This window comes from Pseudochaenichthys georgianus, chromosome 16, assembly GCF_902827115.2.
Source record: "Pseudochaenichthys georgianus chromosome 16, fPseGeo1.2, whole genome shotgun sequence".
In the NCBI taxonomy this organism is placed as follows: Eukaryota; Metazoa; Chordata; class Actinopteri; order Perciformes; family Channichthyidae; genus Pseudochaenichthys; species Pseudochaenichthys georgianus.
Genome location: NC_047518.2, coordinates 13,451,881 through 13,476,137, shown reverse-complemented (window position 1 = coordinate 13,476,137; position 24,257 = coordinate 13,451,881). Strand labels below are relative to the sequence as shown.

Genomic DNA, 24,257 nt, shown 5'->3' with positions numbered 1-24,257 from the left:
TCATCGGGACTCTGTTTGGCTACGTTCACAAAGTTCAGCTGTCTGACATTGATAATTGACCATCCATATAGCAGCACTAGACCCTATTATTATCCCCACAGCTTCAACAATGTCACCCTGGGAGTCCATTTAGAAATAACTGGATTTTCTATTCAAGCAGAACTGATAGGTGTGAAATGTTGTACGACTCCCTTCTGTCAACAAGTTGGCAGGAGTGATAATTACACTGTAAAACATCTGCATGGATCAGTGGGTTAGGTCGACATAAAAGGCCTTTTTAAATCAGCGCTATAGTATAATCGCAAAATATGAAAGAAGCTTGAATGTTCTTGCAACAAATTAAGTGCAATTTTAGCCTTTTTCTTTTCTAACAACGTTTTTGAGCACCTCCCAATGATTATTTTTACATTACATTACATTGCATTTAGCTGACGCTTTTATCCAAAGCGACTTACAATAAGTACATTCGACCAGGAAGACACAACCTTGAAGAAAACAGAATCATATAAGAACATCAGGTTTCAAAGAGCCAATCGTTTCAAGTGCTACTCAACTGGCTTTAGATAAGCCAGTCCTTTATTAGTATATAAGTGCTCTGTTAGCAGTTCTTTGTTAGTCATTCTATCGCTCGAAGTGGAGTCGAAAGAGATGAGTTTTCAGTCTGCGCCGGAAGGTGTGTAAGCTTTCTGCGGTCCTGATTTCAATGGGGAGCTCATTCCACCATTTTGGAGCCAGGATAGCAAATCCACGTGTTTTTGCTGATGGGAACTTGGGTCCCCCTCGCAGCGAGGGTGCAGCGAGTCGTTTGGCTGATGCAGAGCGAGGTGCACGCGCTGGGGTGTACGGTTTAACCATGTCCTGGATGTAGGAAGGGCCAGATCCATTCGCAGCATGGTACGCAAGTACCAGTGTCTTGAAGTGGATTCTAGCAGTTACCGGAAGCCAGTGAAGGGAGCGGAGGAGCGGCGTGGTGTGGGAGAATTTTGGAAGGTTGAAGACCAGACGAGCCGCTGCATTCTGGATGAGCTGCAGAGGTCGGATGTTTCTAATTGGTGGCGCTATGCTGGGTTACCACATGATGAAAAATGTCCACCTCTAATAGGCTGTAATTAAATATAGCATATATGTTTGACAGATTTTCTATTTTTGGTCTCGTCTTTTTACTCTTTTCAGTACTGTGAGTGCAGAAATTACCGGCCAGATGCTGTTCCCATACAGTATGCCAAGTGTGGAGGAGGATCAGGATTAAACTGGGACAGTAATTTAATGAATACAAGTTATTAGCCTTGGCTTTTGCTCAAGTCCCTTTTTGTCACAGCTTTTTAATAATTACATCACATGTAATGACATTGTGAGATTTGAAGAGGTTGCGTGAGCCCGACTTTAATTAAGTAGGTGTTGAAAGTTTACGACCTGAGGTCTGCCATTGTTTTTGGCTTACTGCCTAATACCTGGCTGGTGCCTATAATAGGAGGATTGAGACCAGCAGGGAAGGCCAATGGCTCAACCCACAGATGATTTGTTTCCTTAGCTGCTAAGCACACTCTAGAGAGAGAAGAAGCAGGAGCAAGAGAAGGGGATTACATTTGCAAGTGAAGCGGTCAAGAGAGGTGTTAGGGCAGCATGTTGCACCAAAGCCATTACTCCATTGTTGTTGTTTTTTAGGATTGTATGTCTTCGAACACCGCAAGCGCTATATTGTGCATTAATCCTACATCCATTACATTTTTCGAACTGTTGTCGATGTCATGAACTCTTTCAAAACAGATCTATGACGCAATGAGAAAACAATGTGATTCTGTCGTAACAATGTGAGCTTTTGCACTGCAAAAGCATCAACCAATCAAGTTGTGCAAAAAGGATATATTCAAAACATAAATTATGAAGATTATGACAACAACATTAAAGAAGACATATTATGCTCATTTTCAGGACCATTTCATTTCATTTCATTTCAAACCTTTATTTATCCAGATTGGTCCCATTGAGATCATAGATCTCTTTTTCAAGGGAGACCTGCATACCATACCATAATTGTAATCTGTACGTCCACTGTGACAAGTTAACATGCTCTAATTAGACCCTCCAGAAAAACGCGATTCTGCGATCGCAGAATTTACCGCAAAATGGCGCAGATTTTTAAAAGGCCGCATAATCCCCGCATTTTTCCACACAAAGTTGAGAAGAAAAAAAAAGTTAACTTGTCTTGAAGTGAAGTAGTGATGATGATGATGACGCAACGTCATCAGCTCGCGCATCACAGAAGGTAAACAACACCGTAGAGTGAACGTGTGGAACTCACACGAGAGAGAAAACACCAAGATGAAAAAAAATCTAATCCATCTCATTTACCGACGAACATTTCTGCTAAAGACCGGGCAAAGCAGTTCCCCGATGTCTTGCACGAAAGTGGGGGTAAACTATTCTGCACCCCGTGCACCTGTGTGTTGGAGCATAAGAGCAAATCCACGGTGACGACCCACTTTGATTCATTCAAACATTCGAACATGCTTTCTGCTGCTGCGGACAAGAAAGCCAAACAACTCACGTTCACCGAGGCATCGACCTCCAAAACCCTTTCGAGGGCTTCAAGAAACGAGGTGAGAAGCCTACAAGATTGAAGCTGGTCAGATAACGAACGAGTAAATGAAAACAGAAGTGTGTGTGTGTGTGTGTGTGTGTGTGTGTGTGTGTGTGTGTGTGTGTGTGTGTGTGTGTGGGTGTGCGTGTGGGTGTGTGTGTGTGTGTGTGTGTGTGTGTGTGTGTGTGTGTGTGTGTGTGTGTGTGTGTGTGTGTGTGTGTGTGTGTGTGTGTGTGTGTGTGTGTGTGTGTGTGTGTGTGTGTGTGTGTGTGTGTGTGTGTGTGTGTGTGTGTGTGTGTGTGTGTGTGTGTGTGTGTGTGTGTGTGTGTGTGTGTGTGTGTGTGTGTGTGTGTGTGTGTGTGTGTGATAAATAAACATTGAATGTGTTTAATTGAATAGTAATTGGGGTTTAAAGGAATGGTCCACTCATTAGATAATTAATCAAAACTTCAGTATTTAGTGAAACATTATGTTTAAACCATACCCTGAAGAAATCAGCGATATTCCCCGGTAAATAATGATTTTATAGCTCTTTTTTATCAAAACCTGTATATTCCGTCTGGCCGCCGCCATTTTTGCCATTTTCAGTAGTCACGTGATGGTCGTGACGTCATCCATGCGTTCACTTTGTCAACACACGGAAACATGGCGGAGTATTTGAGTTCGGACTCGTCAGCAGAGGAAGAAGTTTTGACCAATGTGAAGAGATTGGATGGGGGAATTCAGCCATACATATCAGTATGACAATACGACACCCTCTGTCCTAAGACCCTCACATCGTACAAGGAAAAACTTCTGAAGAAAACCCCCAGTTTAAAGGGAACATGGGAGAAACCTCAGGGAGAGCAACAGAGGAGGGATCCCTCTCCCAGGACGGACAGACGTGCAATAGATGCCGTGTGTAAATTGAAAAGATAATACATTTGCAACCTAGGTAGTCCAAATGTTTGGAAATGCATGTGTGTATAATAGGAAGATGATATAAGATACTATATGTATGCATGTAGTACCACCCTTGCTAGCGATTCCCTCTCTAGTTTAGCATACTCAGCTTCATTGTCCCTGGCCATAGAATCACGATTTTATGGGGCCGGAAAAAACTGGGGGAAAATACACACTAGCCGGTACTACCTATATGGAAAGGCCACCAAAAACTGTCCTGGCCTGGACGCTAAAGGACGTTAAAACGGGGCTAGCCGCTGCAATGGAAATGCGCTATAACATACCTTATTCTTACTCCGAGCACTACTTCTGCTCCTCCGTCGCTTCACACTTGCAGAGGGCGATTTCTCTACTGGCCGAACTGGTGTCCTGGTCGGTGATGACACCAGAAAGACCGATGGTACTGCATCTCCATTAAGTAATGGTTGTTCCATAAATCCCATGTTATGTTTTATCATACTCTAGTAGTAGTCGTCCGGAAATTTGAAATGTTCGCTGCATACATGAGCCTGTGAATCTTTCGGTTCGGGCCGGTGTTCCGGATTAACTGGTTCCCCGGTCAACTGGTTGACAGATGTGGAGGCGTGGCCTTCGACTGAAATACACATTTTGATCGCTTCTTCTGTCGTTTACATAAATCTTTTGGTATATTTGGCTGGATAGGAACACTTTGATGCCCATTCAGTACCAGTGTGTGAGGTTGTGGTTACGATGGCCATATCCGGACGCGAACAGCGAGGACTACAAAAAGAAAAACGAGTTGACTGGGGATGTCTGTTCAAAACATTGCGAGCTCCAATAAATCATTTAAACCAGCTATTGTTGCCAGACTTATTACTGAATATCGTTCTTAATGTGATACCAAGTCCATCTGAGACCTGTGTACACCTTCAGACAGCCTCCCAGTGAAGCACACGTTGTTTACTCACAGTTTGAAAGCAGCGTGGAGAAGTCTTCAGCTGTGTTAAGCTGTGATCCGCTCGAATAAATCCTTAAAACCAGCTATTGTTGCCCGAATTATCACTGAATATCGTTCCTAATGTGATGCCAAGTCCATCTGAGACCTGTGTACACCTTCAGACAGCCTCTCAGTGAAGCGTACGTTGTTTACTCAGAGTTTGAAAGCAGCGTGGAGAAGTTTTCAGCTGTGTTAAACTGTGATCCTCTCAGGTAAACTGTGATTCGCTCAGGGTCAACTGGGATCCACCCAGGGGAAAATGTTTGAATAGAGGATTCCTAATATTGTTTGCCGAGACCAACATTAATGACCCATCAGCATTTTAAAGTCTAATATCCCTGCACATGCAGCAATGACATTTCTGCTGCTATCTTTGCAAAACGAGTTAACAGTCACATCTTATCTGGATGAGTGCTGCAGAATGCCGTTTTTTTAAAGGATGTATGTGTGTGTCTTTCATATTAAACATGATCGCTGGTAGATAGCCACAGAAGTCGTAACACAGTTTAACCTGGGCGGATCCCATTTTCCCCTGGGTGGATCCCAGTTGACCCTGAGCGAATCACAGTTTACCTGAGAGGATCACAGTTTAACACAGCTGAAAACTTCTCCACGCTGCTTTCAAACTCTGAGTAAACAACGTACGCTTCACTGGGAGGCTGTCTGAAGGTGTACACAGGTCTCAGATGGACTTGGTATCACATTAGGAACGATATTCAGTGATAATTCGGGCAACAATAGCTGGTTTAAATGATTTATTGGAGCTCGCAATGTTTTGAACAGACATCCCCAGGCCCAGTCAACTCGTTTTTCTTTTTGCAGTCCTCGCTGTTCGCGTCCGGATATCGCCATCGTAACCACAACCTCACACACTGGTACTGAATGTGCATCAAAGTGTTCCTATCCAGCCAAATATACCAAAAGATTTATGTAAACGACAGAAGAAGCGATCAAAATGTGTATTTCAGTCGAAGGCCACGCCTCCACATCTGTCAACCAGTTGATCTGGGAACCAGTTAAACCGGAACACCGGCCACATTTCGCTAGCCACTGCCTCCGAATGTACTTCTTCCGCTTACCTTTTGGCAACAGATGGAACCGAGCATTCCGTGGATTGTTCCTATCAGAATTGTGGCAATATTTCGCGATACAGTGAGGCATATTTGAAGAGAGAAACTACAGTAAATAACATGGAGATCAACGTGTCTTCGAAAACCAAACGCATGGTTTATGTCACGTCCGGAAAATGGCGGCGCCCACAGTGTTGATGTTATTTCGGTATATAATCAGTTTAAAATCACTGTTAATGTCATCGGATTAAAAAAAAAAAAAAAGACTGGCAGAGACTGGTCTGTTTTATCGGATGATAATTATTTAAAAATGAGTGTCATGAGCATACTAGGGCTGTCCCGAATACCATTTTTCGGGCTCCGGATATTCGGTAGTAATCAGCAGCGAATATTCGAATATTCGGTGCGGAGAGATTTGTATTTTTTTTAATACATTTTTTTTTCACATTTTTTTTTTTTTCAAAAGGTTTCATAACACGCTCCGATTCCGAGACACCTGAGAACACGCTGTTAAGCAGAAGCGCAGAAAGAGCATACTATTACGATTTATATGTATTTATTGTCTCAGTACTCGCAAACATTAAAACTAAATCTGGTTCCACATTCCGTCTATAACATTTTACAACCTGAACAGTCAAACAAAGATACAAAACGCATATTTCTGTTATAACAACAATACTTTTAATAACATAGCCGTATAACAGTAGGCCTAACAGTGTCATACTTGTTACCGATACAGTAAACCAGGCCTATTCAAATGGCGGCCCGCGGGCCAGATGCGGCCCAGAACCAACTCCCGAGTGGCCCAGCCTCCCGTGGCTAAATTCCTACACTAGTACAGACCATGAATGCAACACTCCGCGTTGCATAGAAACCACTAAACCACAACGCAGCACGTTTTTTGAAAGTGTATCTAGTGGTGCTAGTAACGGTGGTCATATGATAGCAACTCTAAAACATGTCTCTCGGAACTCTGAAGCGTAAACAGAGACAAATCGGGCATTGATCTTGTGGAGCAGATGCGCGAGTCATTGCCCAAGTCAAGCTGGACCTTTTCGCGACCGACTTGAGTACGGGTCGGATGCTATATTTTCCGACGCTCCACAAACACATCATATCCCCGGAACAAATCACAGATGTGATGACAGATTTCATTGCGAGGTTGAAAGAGAACTTTGCCGGTTGATTGGATGGACTTGCTCTGCCCACAGAGGTGATGGGCTTTGTCAGAGACCCCTTCACTGTTGCAATAGAGGGGGACGTATCAACCAGAGCAAAGGAAGTGGTCCCATGCATTCATCCGTAACCATGGCACAAGAGCAGCGCACTAACGGGCCAGCAAAGTTTTGGAGCGATGTCAAAAAACAGCAGTTCCCTAACGTTCAGAAAGTAGCGATCTGTGTGCTCAGTGTGTTTGGATCAACATACAAATGTGAATCAAGCTTTTCACACATGAACTCAATAAAAAGTAGCACTCGCTGCTCCCTGACTGACAGCACTCTTCACCAATGTTTTAGGATTGCATTGACATCCAATGCGCCAAATATCACTGCTCTTGTTAAAAAAAAAAGTCAGCGATGACTAATCACAAATGAGGTGATAGTAAGCACCTAGTTTACTATAGTAGACGTGTAGTGTAGTATTCATTCATGTTATTTACCCTTATCCCTTGTTATGGGTTTGTGCAGGGTTTGACAGTTATTTTTGTATTCATTTAAATGAACTTTGTAATGTGCCTGGTCAATTGTGACCAAAACGTATGATTTTTTTGTTATTACTTGAAAAGTGAAAAATTATAGTACTACCTCTTTTTGTTACATTGGAGCTCTTTAACTGTTTGTTAATGCACTTTTTGATGTGCATGTGTCATATGTATCCAATTTTATTTTGTATGTGAGGACATTTATTAAGACTGCTATTATTGTATTCAGTTAAATGCACTTTGTGATGTGCCTGGTTAAAAAAAAAAACCTGAATATTTGACTTCTAAAGCAAACAAATGTCATGCTACAACTGTGCACTTTTTTCAGATTCTGTTAAATTAATGCTAATTTGTTGTGTTTTTATGCACTTTTTGACGTACCTTTGTTAGATGAACAATGAATAAAAATTGCATGTTTTTCATCGCAGTAATATGTGTTGGTTTAAAATGGGTCATTACCCGCTTTTTACAGGCCGCTGAATGTCTGGCCCAGCTGAATTTTGTAGTTATAAAATCTGGCCCAACTGAATGTGTAATTGAATAGCCCTGCAGTAAACTATTTAAATAAATGAAGAACGAAAAATAAATGAACGAACTGTAATAAATATAATAATATTACATTTTAATAAACGAACAATTTAAATACAAATAAATGAATGGCTTGGCTTTATAATAAAACAAACTGTAACAAATAGAACAAGGGAGGTAGCGCGATTGAGCTATAACATATCCATAGCGATTAAATCTACTATGGCATCTGTTATCTCTATCTTTCTTTTCTCCGTTATCGGTTTTTGGAACTGTAGGGTCTGGTGTATTGTTGAGGATGTTGATGGCTGGGATGCGTGGGGATGCACCGATGGACTAGAGATGTTAAGATTCACCGATTCGCATCGGTGCACCGGCATAAACGTTCAAGATGCGAGTGCACCGGTTGAAAGAGTGCACATCGGCTACAGTTTGGGTTGAACTCGCGATGCATCGATTGCGTAGCGTCTTTGCATCGGTAAAAAACCGATTCATTCATATAAAATCCCCTCATCTTGTCAACGCTCAGCAGAGACGATCTTTGATATTTGCTTCGCCACTACGGAGGCCGAGAGTCTCAGTTATCAACCCACACGGAAGTTGAGGAGAAAGAGAAACACAGCGCACCGAAAAATACCTACAAATCAAACGTTTGGCAACACTTCGGATTGTTCAAGAAAGACGGTGTAATAGTCCTTTATGCTATATAGTTGACCGCAGGTCATGGAGAGTAATAAGGTATCCGTAGACCTTTGTATGAGGTATCTTTATTACTTAACAGGTCTACAGCCATGATACATAGATCCGTCCTAGATGCGGGCTTGCATACACACAGTATCACTCCGCAGCCGCACCCCATCAGTAACGTCCTGATGGTATATGTGCGCGGCACTATATACTACAGACGGTCAACTTGAAAAATCGCTCGCAAATTGTTTACGATGCCGAGCCACTTTAAAGTACACAAGTAGTACGAGGAACTTAGCGACGCACATAAAGAGGCGACATGGGGTCTGCGGCTGAAAAGAGAAACCTGAAAGTTAGACTATGAGTTAAATCACTCAGTGAGGTGTTCCGTCAGAGAGAGTGGTGTTTAGTTTACAGCAGCCTGTGAAGGCCAATAATAATTTAAATGTCTTCCTTACTATAAGCAGTTATGAAATACCTGTTTGTGAAAGGTTATTTATATTCTTTATTGTTATAGAACCCACTGGTGAGTTAGCCTATGAGTGTTAAGCACATCAGGCTGGCAGCTGTATGGGCATGGCACCATGGTAGCTGTTATTTGTTAATCATGAGCAATGCATCCTTACATTGTTTAACTGTGAGGTGTTATACAATTGTACTGTACTCTGGAGAGCTTTTAAAGGTAAAAAAATAAACGGCATGATGGGATGTGCAGTACCAAATATGTAAAGCACTTGTTTGTTAATGTATGATTTGCTGCATATAAGGAATAAAACAAAAATCCTCTGTCGTACCATATTGAAGTATCATTATTTTTGCATAGTGTTGAATCGCATCGTATCGCACCGAATCGCATAATGTTGAATCAAATCGTATCGAACTGTATCGCAACAGGGGTGAATCGTATCGCATCGCCTGGTGTTTCAAATGTATCGTTAATGTATCGTATCGTGGCAACGTATCGAGATGCGCATCGCATCGGCCTCAGTGATGGAGATGCACATCCCTACGATGGACACAATATATTATTAGGCTGAGCTACTCAACTTTATGCCAATAATTGCCTTAGCCCCAGATGTTCCCACATTACTCCTATTATTTTCACTATTCTGATAAAATTAAAAAACTAATATAAAAAAACAATTCGGTTAAGTAAGTGCACGTTTTTATCATGTTTAACGTTACTGTTTAAACGGCGGATACAGCAGCTTCATCATGGCAACTTCACAACAGCTAAGCTAAGCTAGGCTACTACTTACGGCATCCGGTGACTTTTCAGAGTTGTTGTGCCACCGTGGTAGGCCAGTTTCTTATCACATATTTGGCACACTGCCTTCTTTTTACCGTCGTCCAATTTAAAATGGTCCCACACAGCTGAAGTCTTCGGCATTTTATGGGTGAAACGAGGTGAAGCGTGCCGTTTGCGTTCGTGACTGTGAAGAGTGAACGCGATGTCAGGAGCACAGGCTGAGATTGTATATATTTCCGCATTTTAACAGTGCAATTCAAAAGTATAAATATAGTATAAGAATATGGCAATTCGCCTTTATTAATAGCATACATTTAGAAAAAAATATGAATTATTTTGGAAAAAAAAAAAAAAATTGAAAAAAAAACAAATATCCGAATAGTTGGCCAACGAACGAATAGTCGAATATTCGGGTACAGCCCTAGAGCATTCCATTCCTTTAACGTTAGTGGCAGGTTGTGTGTGAGAGAGAATAAATAAGAAAGCCCAATATTAAATAAAAAATATTTCGCAAATTTCCGCATATTTCGCAACTTCCCGCAATTTCACCGCATAAAATCACATAAAAACCCCGCATGTTTAATCGCATAATCAAGGATTTTTGCCAGCGTTTTTCTGGAGGGTCTATCTAATGTTCAAAAGGTGCTTTATTTTTCACTTAGGACCCGCCTGTGCTGCAGCATCTCTTTTCACCCTCTGTGATTGGCCAACCACTAAGAGATGTCCTGCCCCTTAGGCAATCACATGCAATTGGTTGAAGCACTAGCCAATAGAAGCTTGAATGTTACATAGCGATGTCACTATGTTGCACAAGTAAACAAAGGAGTCCAGTAGAGGTGTTTCAGACAGGGGGGGGGGGGGGAGAGACTATCTACATACACAAAACCTATAACACACTATAGGAAAGGGAAAACCTCAAAAAGCATGATTGGGCCCCTTTAAAGAGGAACCGTTGTCTAAAAAAAGGCAGCAAACTTTATTACACCTCTAAATCATTCAGATCTATTCCTTCCTTACCTTCTTTCACAATACAAGCATCAAAGAATCTCAGAGTTTGTAAAAGACACATGAAAAACATACACTATGAGGATAATAACATTAATATAGTAGTCTCCGTAGTCGGGACAAATAACAACAAATCCCCTTTTTTATTTTCCTTTCACAATAAGAGCCTTAGACACGTCCCTGGTGTGTTGTGGCCTTTTTGTATATCTGTCTATCTCCATAATTTGTTTGCCTCTCTTGCTTAAGGCACGATAATCATGACATCAAAGTCAATTTCTGACAAAAGAGCCAGTTGTCATAGCGACAGTTAAGCAGGCACAGAGTGTGACAGAGTAACGCTGGTTGTGTTGTCTGAGTCATGATCCCTCTCACACCTCAAAGCAGCCCAGACAAATATCTCTCTTAAATGTTCATACCACTTATATTTAAAGCCTTAAATCCATCTCAGTACCAAACATACTGAACATATGGAGAGGGAAATCAGTCTTAAACTTCAGCAGACCAATTAAAATCTATTGAAAAGGGGTTCTATATTTGAAACACTAAGTAATTGTGCCTTTCAGTAAAGAGGGTTGATGATGTTACCCCTTCTTTGTGCCTGGCCGTGTTACATTCCAATTACTGAAATACTGAATTGACAACCAGAAGTCTCCAGATGAGGGAGCTTGTGGCTCATCAGGATGGTTGTACCCAATTAGAACTCTCTGTGTTGTGACATGCCCAGCGGTCTTGTCCTTGTCTTTTCTGTTCCTCTGTGTGAGATCAGCCCACATCGGAATTACAACGACAATTCTCCCACCTCAAGTCTTATCTGTTCCACCCACAGTCTGATCTGTTAAACTTTCAACCACCAAAGTAAAACTGGGATACCTTTTAGGGTGAAAGGGTTGTATTATCCTCAAGTTAAGATGACAGATGTCCTCTTATTTATCATGCTTGTACTATAAAGACGTTGTTTTACTTGTGTAATATTGTTGTGTGGCACTGTACCTTTTATTTGAGTTGCATTATATTTGCTTCATAATATGAATATTGTTTTCCAATTTTCTTATTCTCAATGAAAAGGTATCCCTTAAATAACACGTTTTTCTTTTTTCTCAGTGACTGTAAAACTAAGACTTGCAAAATCTTAGCAAAACGACGTTGTATACCATGTGGTACATTGTGTAGACTCTGATACTTAATAACTGATATAAAAGGTGTGTCGCAGTGAAGACTACGTAAGGCAGTTTCACATAGCGTTTCTTTGCAAAATCTCCCCTTCAGTGGGGGGCTACTATCTTCAGTTGAAAACTAAATAGAGAAAATCAATTGGTACCAAAAGCCAGTTTTGATAAGAGTCCAGCCCAACTGTGTAATGTCAATAAAGCATTGTTGTCCAAAAGACGTTTGGCCCTCATCAGGTAAATTGAAATACTGCTGAATTTCATTCAAGTTTATATCCGACCTTCTGAAGGTAGAGCCACACTGTCGAGAGCCGCCCTGTGCTTTCTTTTATCTAAGTGAAAAGGTCAGAGGATTAATCTCCAAGGTGTGAACAGGATGAAACTCTGAAGGACAAAGCTATCACCGAGGCCCAGATGAGAAAAGGTTAGCCCAGACCTGGAAGGTGTTGAAATGGCTGCACTCTCCTTCCCCTCTCACTACTGCATTGAATGAGAGCTATCCTTTGAGTGGTCCTTTGAACTGCATACGGTTCTCTACTGCTGAACCAAGATCATAGGCTGAGTGGAGCTGAGGCAGAAACCACTATGGGCTGAATGTTCAAATCTTCAGAAGAAACATGCTTACAAATAGGGTTAATATTTTCCTACAGTACAAAAAGCGAAGCAAATCAAATAACTTTAAGGATAATGGTCCTATACCTGTCAAGCTTTCCATTCTAGATTCAATAGATTCAATATTAGATGTATTGATTTAACTTACATCTCAATCTTTTAAGTTACTTGATACATTTTGTCTTATTGCTTGTTCTTTACAGTGCTCGTAAGTTTAATTCTTAAAGATTTTAGAGCCCATATTTATCAAACTTAGGTTAATGTACTTAACTTTGCAAAAATCCCTTTGTATCGTTAGCTTTTCATGACTGAATAACTACCAATCGAAATACACATTGACATATTATTTATTGAGAGTTTCACACAAAAAAGCATATTTTCAGCTTGATCAAGACACATTTTATTGACACATTTTGACATCAAAACAGTGAAAAGACTTCAAAGAATACAAGAAATACAGTACATCTGAAAGGAAATGAGTAAAAGGTTGGCAGAAAAGTGTGTACCTAAAGGACGCTAACAGTCAAGACAAAATGGTTTTCTGGGTCTGTTATAAACCTCTAGAGTTCTCCTAAATGTAACATCATATTTCAGTCATATATGAATATGTATGTAGTAGTAGGAGTCATGGTAGAGACAGTGCCCACTTGATATGATAACCAACAGCCTTTATCTACAGTAGAACTACTTGCAAAAACGCACCTATTTGTCGCTGCTTTTAATTGAGCTGCCCATACTCACACTACAGTATGCCTTTTTAGTCATGTATTCTGTGTTTATTTATTTATTTTATTTCATTACCTTTGCTTATTATGCCTGTTTTTCAATGCCTTTTTAATAATGTATTTATGCTGTATTTGTTCTTAAATGTCTTTTGCTTTTAATCTGTAAAGCACTTTGAATCGCCACGTGGTGAAAAGTGCTATATAAATAAAATTGCCTTGCCTTGCAGATTCATCATGGAGCTCTTGGAAGGCAGGACTTTGTTTTTATGTAATTAAATCCAGTATTGAGCCTTCTCATGCAATATGTAACTCTTCATCCCAAAACAAGTTTATATAATTAGTTTGTACATCATTTAGCAGACAAATGAAACATAAAAATGCATGGCCGTTTGCTGACATTTACGTGATTTGCGGTGAGTGTTTGCTCACCGCACTCATCCACCTCCAGCTCACAGGACTGTGGTACAGTTGCTCATGCAATAGTGATGGTTGGCAGTGCATGGGGCCAAGAGTTTTTGAAGGTCTGTGTTGATTTCCCATGTTGGCAAGCCTACTCAGAAGTGCAAGCTGGGGATATGAGTGCACATTGTCATCAGGGAGGAGGAGGGAATCCAGGGGCGGGTACTGAAGTGGGCCAGTCGGACGATGTGGGCCGGTAATTAGCGGTAATTACTTGCGGTACCGAGGTGGGCCGGCGGTACCGAAGTGGGCCGGTCGAGAGTCCCGGGCTGATTTGTAGTCCCAGTCCACCCCTGAGGGAATCAGTAAGAGGATTTATAATATGCGAGGATTAGAGAACGCAGTTATTCAGTGCTCTTGGAGACACGAAATAGTAACAAGAAACTTTACGTGTTGTGAATAGCAATATAAAAAGAAATGAACATGAATAAGCCTTTTTTTAGATTAATTTGTCGCCCCCAATGACTCAAAAGTACCTGTTCAGTGGGTATTGTCATTGAGCTTGCATAATCTTAACCTTATACTCAAACATCCCGAATCAGACGAGATGTCAGGCAGCTGAGTTCTTTGATATATCTGGAAAGCCTAATAACAAACATTAAATGGTAACATTTAGTCTTTATATTGCCTTAATGTAAGCTTCTCTGAGGTAATGTAGACATGGCTGCATTTATTCATCTTTTAATTGACAGACAGAAACACTGTGAGCTTTTGTTTGTATAATTGATTAATCACTGAATAGTTTTAAATGGAAGAATATGGGTTTTGGGCTGACAAAAAAACATTTAAAAACCTTGCCTTTGACTTTGAGAAACTGGGATTGAAATATTTCACGAGTTTTTACATTTGTTGATCTCAAATAATTGGTAAATGTAATGACAAAGAAAATAAATACGAGTTGTTGTTAGTTCCTGGTTTCCTATGGGTTGTCATTTTTTAATACCAGATGTTTTCTTGAAATAATAAATCAAATAAATCATAAAAATATATTTTATAGTGATAATTATATTATAGTTAATACGTGCATTGCTTTGTTTGAAAATATCTTTGTTTTTACATCTTTGATCATTAAAAGATCACCTTTAGGGCCAAATTGGAGATATTTTCAAACAAAGCAATGGTTGTAGAAACTATAATATAACTATTACTATAAAATATATTTTTATGTTTTATTTGATTTATTATTTCAACAAGATCTTACATTCAAAAAGCTAGCAAGTGTAGTTAAGCTAAAAGGAGGATTATATCAAGTATTTTGTTAGAATTGTTAAGGAGTCTGCCTTTGGCATTTTGAATGAACTTGAGTCTGGAAAGATCTGCTGTGTGTGACACCTGCTGGAAATAGTTATTTTCTTAGAAGCAATTATTGGGATTTTGAACAGATGTGATCGCGATGCAAAACATTTTAATTGAATCACAGGCTTTGTATTAAGATCCGTATCAAATTGGTTTCTGAAGGAGAGATAACAAGCTCTTATGCCAGCTTACACAAGGGACTAGTTAGTCACAGTATCACAGCTTTCCTCCGTAACCATTGCAACAGCTTCTCTGTACATACTCGCAGTAGCCTATTAACCTCAAGGATATAAGATGGCAGATTGAAATATGGACTTACTTGTTGATATTGATAAACTGCCTCATTTTAACACCGTGCATTTGAGACTTACAAAAGCACATTTCGAACAAATCTAAAATACTGTTGGACATCACGTATTATGTGCTCCTGGAAAACCCTCACCCTAAACTCCAGGAGATATTTAAGAAAATAACACAAACGGACATAAGCATAGAATTCAGAATTATAATATATTAAGATTAATCCTATAATCATAATATTATGGCAATTAAATGTTGAATGCTGAAAAGGTTTAGACCACAATGATTATCCATAAGTACAGTTAAAGGAATATGTATATAAAAGGATCAATGATATATCACATTTAATAACTAATGATTTTGTCTAACCCACTTGTTGTTACAGACTGTTTCCTGCCTTATGTCCAAAAGAAGATTAATGACATTTATATTTTTCTAGAATTGGCATCAAAGAGGGCGAACCTTAATATCTATGCCATTGTGCCACCCTAATTTGAATGATAAATGAATGAATCTGAGAATAATTCTGCTTTTATTATAAAGCCTTAATAGGTGTATCTATCCCTGTCATCCTCTTTTTCTGTCTCTCCTTCTGTTGGTCTCTGTCTTTGCTCTGTTGCCATGGCACCTCAGCATCTCACCTCTTCAATCTGTTTTTGTGTTCCCATTAAAGGCTCCTGAACCTGAAGCAGAGCTGAAAACAACAGCAGTAGCAGAAGTAGTAGTAGCAGCAGCAGAAACAGTTGCAGCAGCAGAACCTGAACCAGAACCAGAACCAAAACCTCAACCTGAAACAGAACCTGAACCAGAACCACAAGATGAAGTCTTTGGTAAGAGGATCAAACACATGTTTAATTTCAATACATAACACAACTCTCTACTCTTAGACCCTGTTTACACGGAAACAAAACCAAAAACCAACAGAATTCGATATCAAAAAAGTCTTCTGTCCACACCATAGACTGTATATATAAATGGACGTAGTGTCCGTGACGTCACCCATAGGATTCTGCAGAGTTGCCGTGAAGCCCTTAGTAGGCGGAGTCGGCCACTAACGGCTCGACTGTGACGTCAGAGTCTAATCCCGCCTGCTCCAAATAAGGGCAAAGAGGCGGCGCCGAGGCGGGACCTGCTCCCTCCGAACTGGAAGTAAACGGAGCTAGCTCAGGCTAAGAAGCTAAGCTAACATGAAATATATGCATACCAAGTTACTGCTAACAGTGTCGTTCCCCTATATAAACGTTACATTCATAATCAAATGAGACAATCTGAAAGAGAATTAGCTATATTTTGTTATTCTTAATGCTTGTCATTCACACGTTGAGAAAAGACGGACTCCACCGCCCGGACCTAACGGAGCCGCAGTGGGCTAGCTCCGGGACGCCGGCTGGAGCTAGCCCCCTGCGGCTCCGTTAGCTCCGGCGGCCACCACTGGGATAATTGGGTCCCCTATTAATATTTGCTCCCGTTTAGCATTATGGGCGTCATAGCCATAGACTATAAAAGTCTTACCCAAGGCTGAATCATAAACTAAAATGTATATGTATGCATAAAGGGTTACGTCCTTAGCTGGCTAATAAGTAACAAGCTAAGCTACCAAGCACACAAACACCTGTGAACGGGGTTAACATGTATAATATTATCATTTTAGACTTCTTGGAAGTTCTGTTGGTACAATCAAGCGCACAGCACGACATTTGAATTGTCTGACATTTGTAACAATATTCCCTAAAAGGCACAATCACCACGAACACGGCTAAAGCTAAAGGGTCAAGTACAGTACTATGACTAACTAACGTTGTAGCCTCTATGGTTGTAGCCTAGCAGAGTGGACAAGTTGCTGTTAGCTGACAGTGAGGCATGTACATGTCCATCAACGTGACCACGCCCTAATTTATGCAAACACTTTAAGACCTAATATAAATAAAAGGGTTGTGTTAGAAAACAATTCACTCATAGATTCATAATCATGAAGGTGGAATCTAACTATATCGATAATAATATTTATTGCATCCATGGGTAGAAACATTTTTTCTGCTGTAAAGTTGGGCATTTTAACATGGGGGTCTATGGAAATTGCTCCTTTCTGCAGCCAGTCCCTAGCGGCCCATGTATGAACTGCAGTGTGTGGCACTTCCGTATTGGCTTCCCGGCTGTTCCCCAGAGTTTGCCGCTTGGTCCACACGCAATCGGCTCAATAAACGTGTCCGTCCACACGAGGCCGCTCGACCCGCTGGAGACGCTGTGGTACATATGCCGGGCCTGTAAGTGGCGCTGTACTTCCGCCACAAAATACTCCAAAAGCAGCAAAGAAGACCTCCCGCGCATGGTTGCCATGGTTGCCTGGTTGCCCTTCTGTTTATTCTCCGCGGTGGATTTAGCAACATATAGTTCATGTAGTTCTCCATGTCCACTTGTTGCTGGTGGTTGTGGTAGAGGAGCTGTAGATTTGACGCGGGGGTGAGCAGCAGAGGTGGGGAGAGGCAGGGCTCTGGCTGTTTCAGCGGCCTCAGTTTCTTTTTTTCTCCCTCCCCGAGGTGAGCGTGTGCTCCTGCTTTAAATGGCAGGTGCACCACACCCACTGCCACTAACTCTGAGCCTGGCTCCCGAGCAGGACGTTCAATCTCCCCAGTAGTCCACCAGCAGATGAAAAACACCCACCTCTCCGCCTCTTCCAAGTGACGAGGGAACCGTGCGGCAGAGTTTCCGTTTTTTTCTTTTTCTTTCCGCCGGTCAATATGTCCGTTACGGTTTAAATCTTCCGGACAAAATTAGAAAAGTGCCGGTCAAAGGTCTTCTTTGCTATTTATTGAGCTTTAAAACAAATTGATAACGACTCTATATAATAATATAAGAATAATACACGAAGCCTCTCTTTTCCTCCCCTTCTCCTGACAGCCCATCAGTATTCGTCTCATGCAGCTGACTGATCCAGTAATGAGTGACCCGACAGTAGGGCTGTCCCGAACACCATTTTTCGGGCGCCGGATATTCGGTAGGAATCCGCGCAGGGGATGTGTAGTAATCAGCAGCGAACCGCTGCAACACGTGTATTTCGGTTTATTTGCGGCATTCATTTGGTTCTTCTACAGTATTGTTGTTTTATAGTTATTAGAGTTAGCGCTGTTGACAGGAAGTTGTTGTTGCTATGGAAACAACGTTACGGAGATTAACGAAGAAAAAGTCATAGCTACATATAAAGACGGAGAAAGTAAACGATAACGTTTATGGTTAAGTGTTAGCACCCCTGAAGAGGCACAAGCTTTTACGTTGATATTGGAGATTTCAATAAATAAAAAAAAAACGAATATCCGAATAACGAAATTGAAACCCGAATAGTACTCCAGCGAACGAATATTCGGATATTTGGGTACAGCCCTACCCGACAGTAAGAATAAACATATCTATAACTAGTTTAGGCAGTCCATCCATCCATCCATCCATCCATCCATCTTCTCCCGCTTATCCGTGGTCAGGTCGCGGGGGTAGCAGTTCCAGCAGAGAGCCCCAAACTTTCCTTTCCCTGGCCACATCAACCAGCTCTGACTGGGGGATCCCAAGGCACTCCCAGACCAGCGAAGAGATATAATCCCTCCACCTGGTCCTAGGTCTACCCCTTGGTCTCTTCCCAGCTGGACGTGCCTGGAACACCTCCCTAGGGAGGCGCCCAGGTGGCATCCTAAATAGGTGCCCGAACCACCTCAACTGGCTCCTTTCGAAGCGAAGGAGGAGCGGTTCAACTCCGAGTCCCTCCCGGATGACTGAACTTCTCACCTTATCCCTAAGGGAGAGTCCAGCCACCCTACGGAGAAAACCCATCTCGGCCGCTTGTATCCGCGATCTCGTTCTTTCGGTCATGACCCATCCTTCATGACCATAGGTGAGGGTAGGAACGAAAATGGCCCGGTAGACAGAGCTTTGCCTTCTGGTTCAGCTACCTTTTCGTCACAATGGTGCGTTAAAGCGACTGCAGTACCGCTCCCGCTGCTCCGATTCTCCGGCCCATCTCATGCTCCATTGTTCCCTCACTCGAGAACAAGACCCCGAGATACTTGAACTCCTTCACTTGGGGTAAGGACTCATTCCCTACTTGTAGTGGACAGTCATCGGTTTCCTGCTGAGAACCATGGCCTAGTTTAGGCAGTTTGAGAGGTAATTAAAATAGCGAAGTGTGATGATCTAACTTGAAGTGTGTGTTTTGTTCCGCTCACCGCTCCATCACATCGGGCGGAGCTGCAGGTGATCATGCAGAGCTGTGTGTCTCTGTCAGCAGCAGCTGATCTCTGATCGCTTTCTCCTGTCCGATTAGTCTTCACTCGCGTTTCTGTGCATATCGATCAAATTTAGCTAGTTCTAGCTAATGATATGACTGCGTGCGTGTCAAAGGACACCTAAACAATAAGCGAGAGGTGGGGAGAGGCGGGGCTATGGCGTATCGGGCTTACACACGGAGCCGTTTGGCCCCCCAGAGCGTTCCGTCCGCAGATCTACCCACCTTGGGACCCGTTATCGTTTGAGGGCTCCGTTTCCACGGTTCCGTTACGGCCTCGTGTGAACAAACCGTCCATACAATAGAGAACTGTAGGGGATAACACCCGTTCCATCTCTGTGTAAACGGGGCCTTAAACTATCAATAAAAACGATTAGACTGCAAATCTATGCTCAATGCAAAGGAGCATTGGTGCTAAGTAGGGATGGGTATCGCGAACCGGTACTAAGTCAATACCGGTACCTGATTGGACGGTATCGGTATACCGTTAAGCCGCTGGACAAACGGCGCTGCTATCGGTATATGTGTTACTGAATCACCCTCTGATTGGCCACTGTAAATGCAACTCGTCATCTCTCTCAACAGCCTCTTATTATTGTTGTGAGACTCCCGCAGGCATGGCGGACAGAGCGAAGCAATCGAAGGTCTGGGTGCACTTTAAAAAATGTAGTGGCGATAGATAGTGCAAGATGCAATCTATGCAGGGGCGGATCTACGGGGGGGCTCCACTGTAGAGCCTTGCCCCCCCCCAGCTGCCCCCCTAACTTTTGTTTCCCTAAAACTGTACTAAAACAAACCTACCCTATTTCCACAAGCTTCTCAAGCAACGAAACAAGCATTACATTAGTCAAAAGTGAATCATTTTAAATATCATTTTAGGCCCGTTAAAAACGCAGCTACGGCCCTGCATTAAACTGCGGAGCGGCGTTCACACAGACCGCGGCTCACACAGCTGCAGAGAGGGAACGAGCTGTCCCAGCACCTAGGGTGGATCAGCTTCCCCTGGGAGCATTTCCCCTTCCACTAGTTTTGTTTTTACTAAGGACGAGAGCTTGAAACTAAATATTAATAAAACGCAGCCGTTTGAATCGATAGCGTTTAACAGACGGGCGCTGTTTGGGGCGTTACGTTACAAAATACTACGCAGACAGCGCTAGCTGGGAGATCGATCACTTTGCTAAACTATGCGGTAGGCATACTATTAAATCCACGTAAACTACACATCACAGCAATGAGGCCAGATCAATGAAACCAGGATACATCCTTTACCGTAAAAACTGGATCTAAACACAGCTGCCTGTCTGCGTTTGATACATTCTTTCTGATGTTATATTTATGATATGCTACTTATTAGCTACATGGCCCTAACGTGTAAAGTTATACAAGCATTTGTACCAGTGCTTTTCACAAGTAGACTCTTGCAGGCCAGAGTAGCTGGAGTGATTCAACAACAACAAAAATATATATCTGAGAAGTGATCAGGACGAACAGAGAGAGGGAAAGGAAAAGAGAGTTCACTGAAGAGACCAGGAAGGTCAGAGCAGGAGGAAGAGGAGGAGATGAAGACATTAGTGAAGAAGAAGACATGTAGGCTGTGAGGATTGGAATAAAGATGAAGTGTCAGAAAGAGGGACAGAGGCAGTGATCAGGAGGCAGATGAGACTCCAGCTGGACCACATGGTATGTTCTTATTCTCCTTACATATTCCATCACAGCAGCACAATCTAGCAGCTCTTAGTATTGACAAATATTGATTGAAATGTGTTGCTGCACAGGTCACCTTTAGCTCTCTGAAGAGATGGGTGATGTCATTTGTGTACTTAATTATAACTAAGTACTTTTACTGTAAGCAGAATTCTGAGTATTCTCTGAATCGGGTGCCTTTTGGGTCTTTACATCTTTGAAAAATGAAACCAAAATGTTTGGTCAACATCTGGTAGTGGACTACTTGCATGTTCCCACCTCAGGCACAAAATATAAATAATTATAGGAATTTCCTTGAAAAAATGTAACAGGGTTGAAGTTTTTGACAAAAAGTAGGCCTGAGACCTTGTTTAGCTATGGCACCACATGGAAGTCAAGGACATTACAAAATTGTAATATTTTGCAAAACTATTGTTTATTTTGTAATAAACAATTATTTACTATTATTAATTCATATAACAGAGTTGAAATGTTGAGCATGTCAATCTTAATCTGAAAATACTGAAATAAGAGAAGAAACTGACACTTGCCTTTCTTTGCCATCTTTTCTTCAGAAGACTTTTGTGATGTAATTCCCTCAATGCAGATCACACATGGACTGATCCATTATTTTAACTTAATAGGAGGGTAAATGGTATGGCTTGACGGGGTTGAAACAAACTGAGGGACGTGTGTCAATATTGCAATTTCATAGATAATTCAAGTATTTTTTCAGAATTTCTTTTTGATCAGTTAAAGTTGACAATCATATGATTATATTAGCAGCAACATTTTGGGATAATTGGCCATTTTGATTTGTTTAATATTAAATTAATATGTAATAATGCTTAGTGAGGACATGCAAATATGTCTGTCTACTACTAAGACAACCAATCTTTTAAAAACAAAATATATATACATTTAGTTTTACATTGTAATGCAAAACAACCTGTTTCATTAATTCATTGCTTTAAAATACATTTTGTAGTTTCCTTTCATTTAAAATTGTTGAAGTAAGGTTGGGGGACTCAAAGGGCACCCGATTGTTTGTCTGAACACCTTGTTTCTCTTGTGCATTAAGAACACTTGTGTTAGGGCATGAATTAACAATAAATAGGTTATATACAGTATAAAATACCACGTACTGTCCGCCCTCCCATGCCACCCTGGCATGACCTCTTGCCCCCCCTTTGCCACCCCATGTAAAATGTTCTAGAACCGCCACTGAATCTATGTACTCAATTAGTTGCTTGTAAAGGGGGTAACACAAGCAACTTAATGAAGCATTTGCACACTAGACACTCATTGAATCTAAAACGGTGCAGCGTATTTGACAGCCTAAACAATGTGGTTGCTAGTGATACTGCTACTGCAGTCTCGGTTCTAGTGCTAGCGGGCTTCAGCCACGCCGTCTGTAAATGTGACCTGAGCGAAGGCTCGCAGGCAGGTTAGCTCCCGCGCACAGGTAATATGTTTTGTTTTCCTGAGTGAAGTCTTGCAGGCACATCACCTTGTCTTTTTTTAGTTTATTAACACTGACAGTGTATTAATGTGAGCTCCTACACCTATAATAATTTGGCCTTTCATTGAATGCTTTATAAACCAGTTAAGCTTACAGTAGTCACTGTAGGACAATGTTTTAAGGATCTCTTGTCGAGCTAGGTTGTCAGTTTGAAATGTCTGGATGAAGATGTAACTGATTTACAAATGTTAAAAAATGTTTAAAAAAATGCCTCTTTTCATCCTCTGTCCGAGGGAAAACCCCAAAAAGCATGATAGGGCAAGCCAGGCCCCTTTAAGTTATTTTATTTATTTTTGTCTGCTTCTGAGAAGCTAATGTATAAGTTATAAAGTTATTTCTGCAAGGAAATTACAATAAAAAGACTGTTTAATCTTCACATCTTGTATTCATGTCTATCATTTTGAGGACCAAATTATTGAAAAGTATCGATAAGAGTATAGAAAAATACCAATACCGATAAGCAGTATCGGTATCGATAAAATCCTAACGATTCCCATCCCTAGTGCTAAGTGAATATATAACAATGCAATCACACTTTTAATTTGCAATTGCCAAATCTGGCTGTAAGATTGTGAGAACTGTGTAAAAAGCTACATTTTGAATTTGAGAGCACATCTTATCGGCTAAGGATAGTTTTCTGTTCAAAAGCTTGAGAATGAAATTAAATGTAGATTATCATTAGTAGTTCATGAGGCCTTAGCCATAAAGCACAGGGGGAAGCACTGAATTATTTAAAGAAACCTGTAGAACCTGGAAAATCAGCCTCCAATCCCTAATTTACAATGGAGCTCCTTTTACTCCATCTATAATATCCATTTATTTATTTTTGGCAACAATGTAAGGCTTTTGCTTCGCAACACCAACCCAGAAGCTGCTAATCCTGCGGCGTGATATTTGTGGGAATTATGCAGCATGTCTGGTGATAAATTACCATGATGAACAACACTTAATGGTTCGTGAAAACCAACTGTTCATCGTAAAATGTCACAAGAGGCGAGTTCCAGGCTCTCCAAAGTTTGTTTTTTTTACAGTTTACCCCTTAGAGAAGTTCTCCATCTGTATCATGCATTGGGACATGAGGGGGGTTAAAAAAAAGTATTTGTAATACTGCAGCTCAGCAGATGAGGGCAGAGTTTGTTGGCTCTACTAGGTCGATTGATTTCAATGATATTACAAATGAGGATAAAGTGAATTAAGCTGAGGCCAGAAGAAAATTGAAGTTGTAGGTCTATTCAAAAGAAAGATATTTCTATAAAAGAAGAAAAGTTTTTCCATGAAATCATCCCCAATGAAAATGTTTTTACTGCTTGAATGAAGCCATCACCATGTCTAAGGCTTCCCGTTGCCTCTTGTCAATGTTGGAAATTGGAGGCGAGAGAAGATGCAACCTCCCTGGTAGATGGGAAGACAGCAGAAGACAGTGTGGCCTGTTTTCTTCCTTCTGTGTCAGTCTCGATGTTTCCAGGGTGAGCTGAGGTGAAATGCTAGAGGGGAAGGATTTG

General features: G+C 41.2%; 1 protein-coding gene across 2 annotated transcripts in view; it reads left to right on the top strand.

Moving 5' to 3' along the window:
- The window catches only part of LOC117460419 (myelin basic protein-like), a 75,797-nt gene that overhangs the window by 17,094 nt on the left and 34,446 nt on the right, over positions 1-24,257 (top strand). For both annotated transcript variants that reach the window (XM_034101814.2, XM_034101813.2), the window contains exon 3: positions 15,954-16,110. In XM_034101814.2, the coding sequence (XP_033957705.2) occupies positions 15,954-16,110 (157 nt within the window). The remainder of the gene's footprint in view (positions 1-15,953; positions 16,111-24,257) is intronic.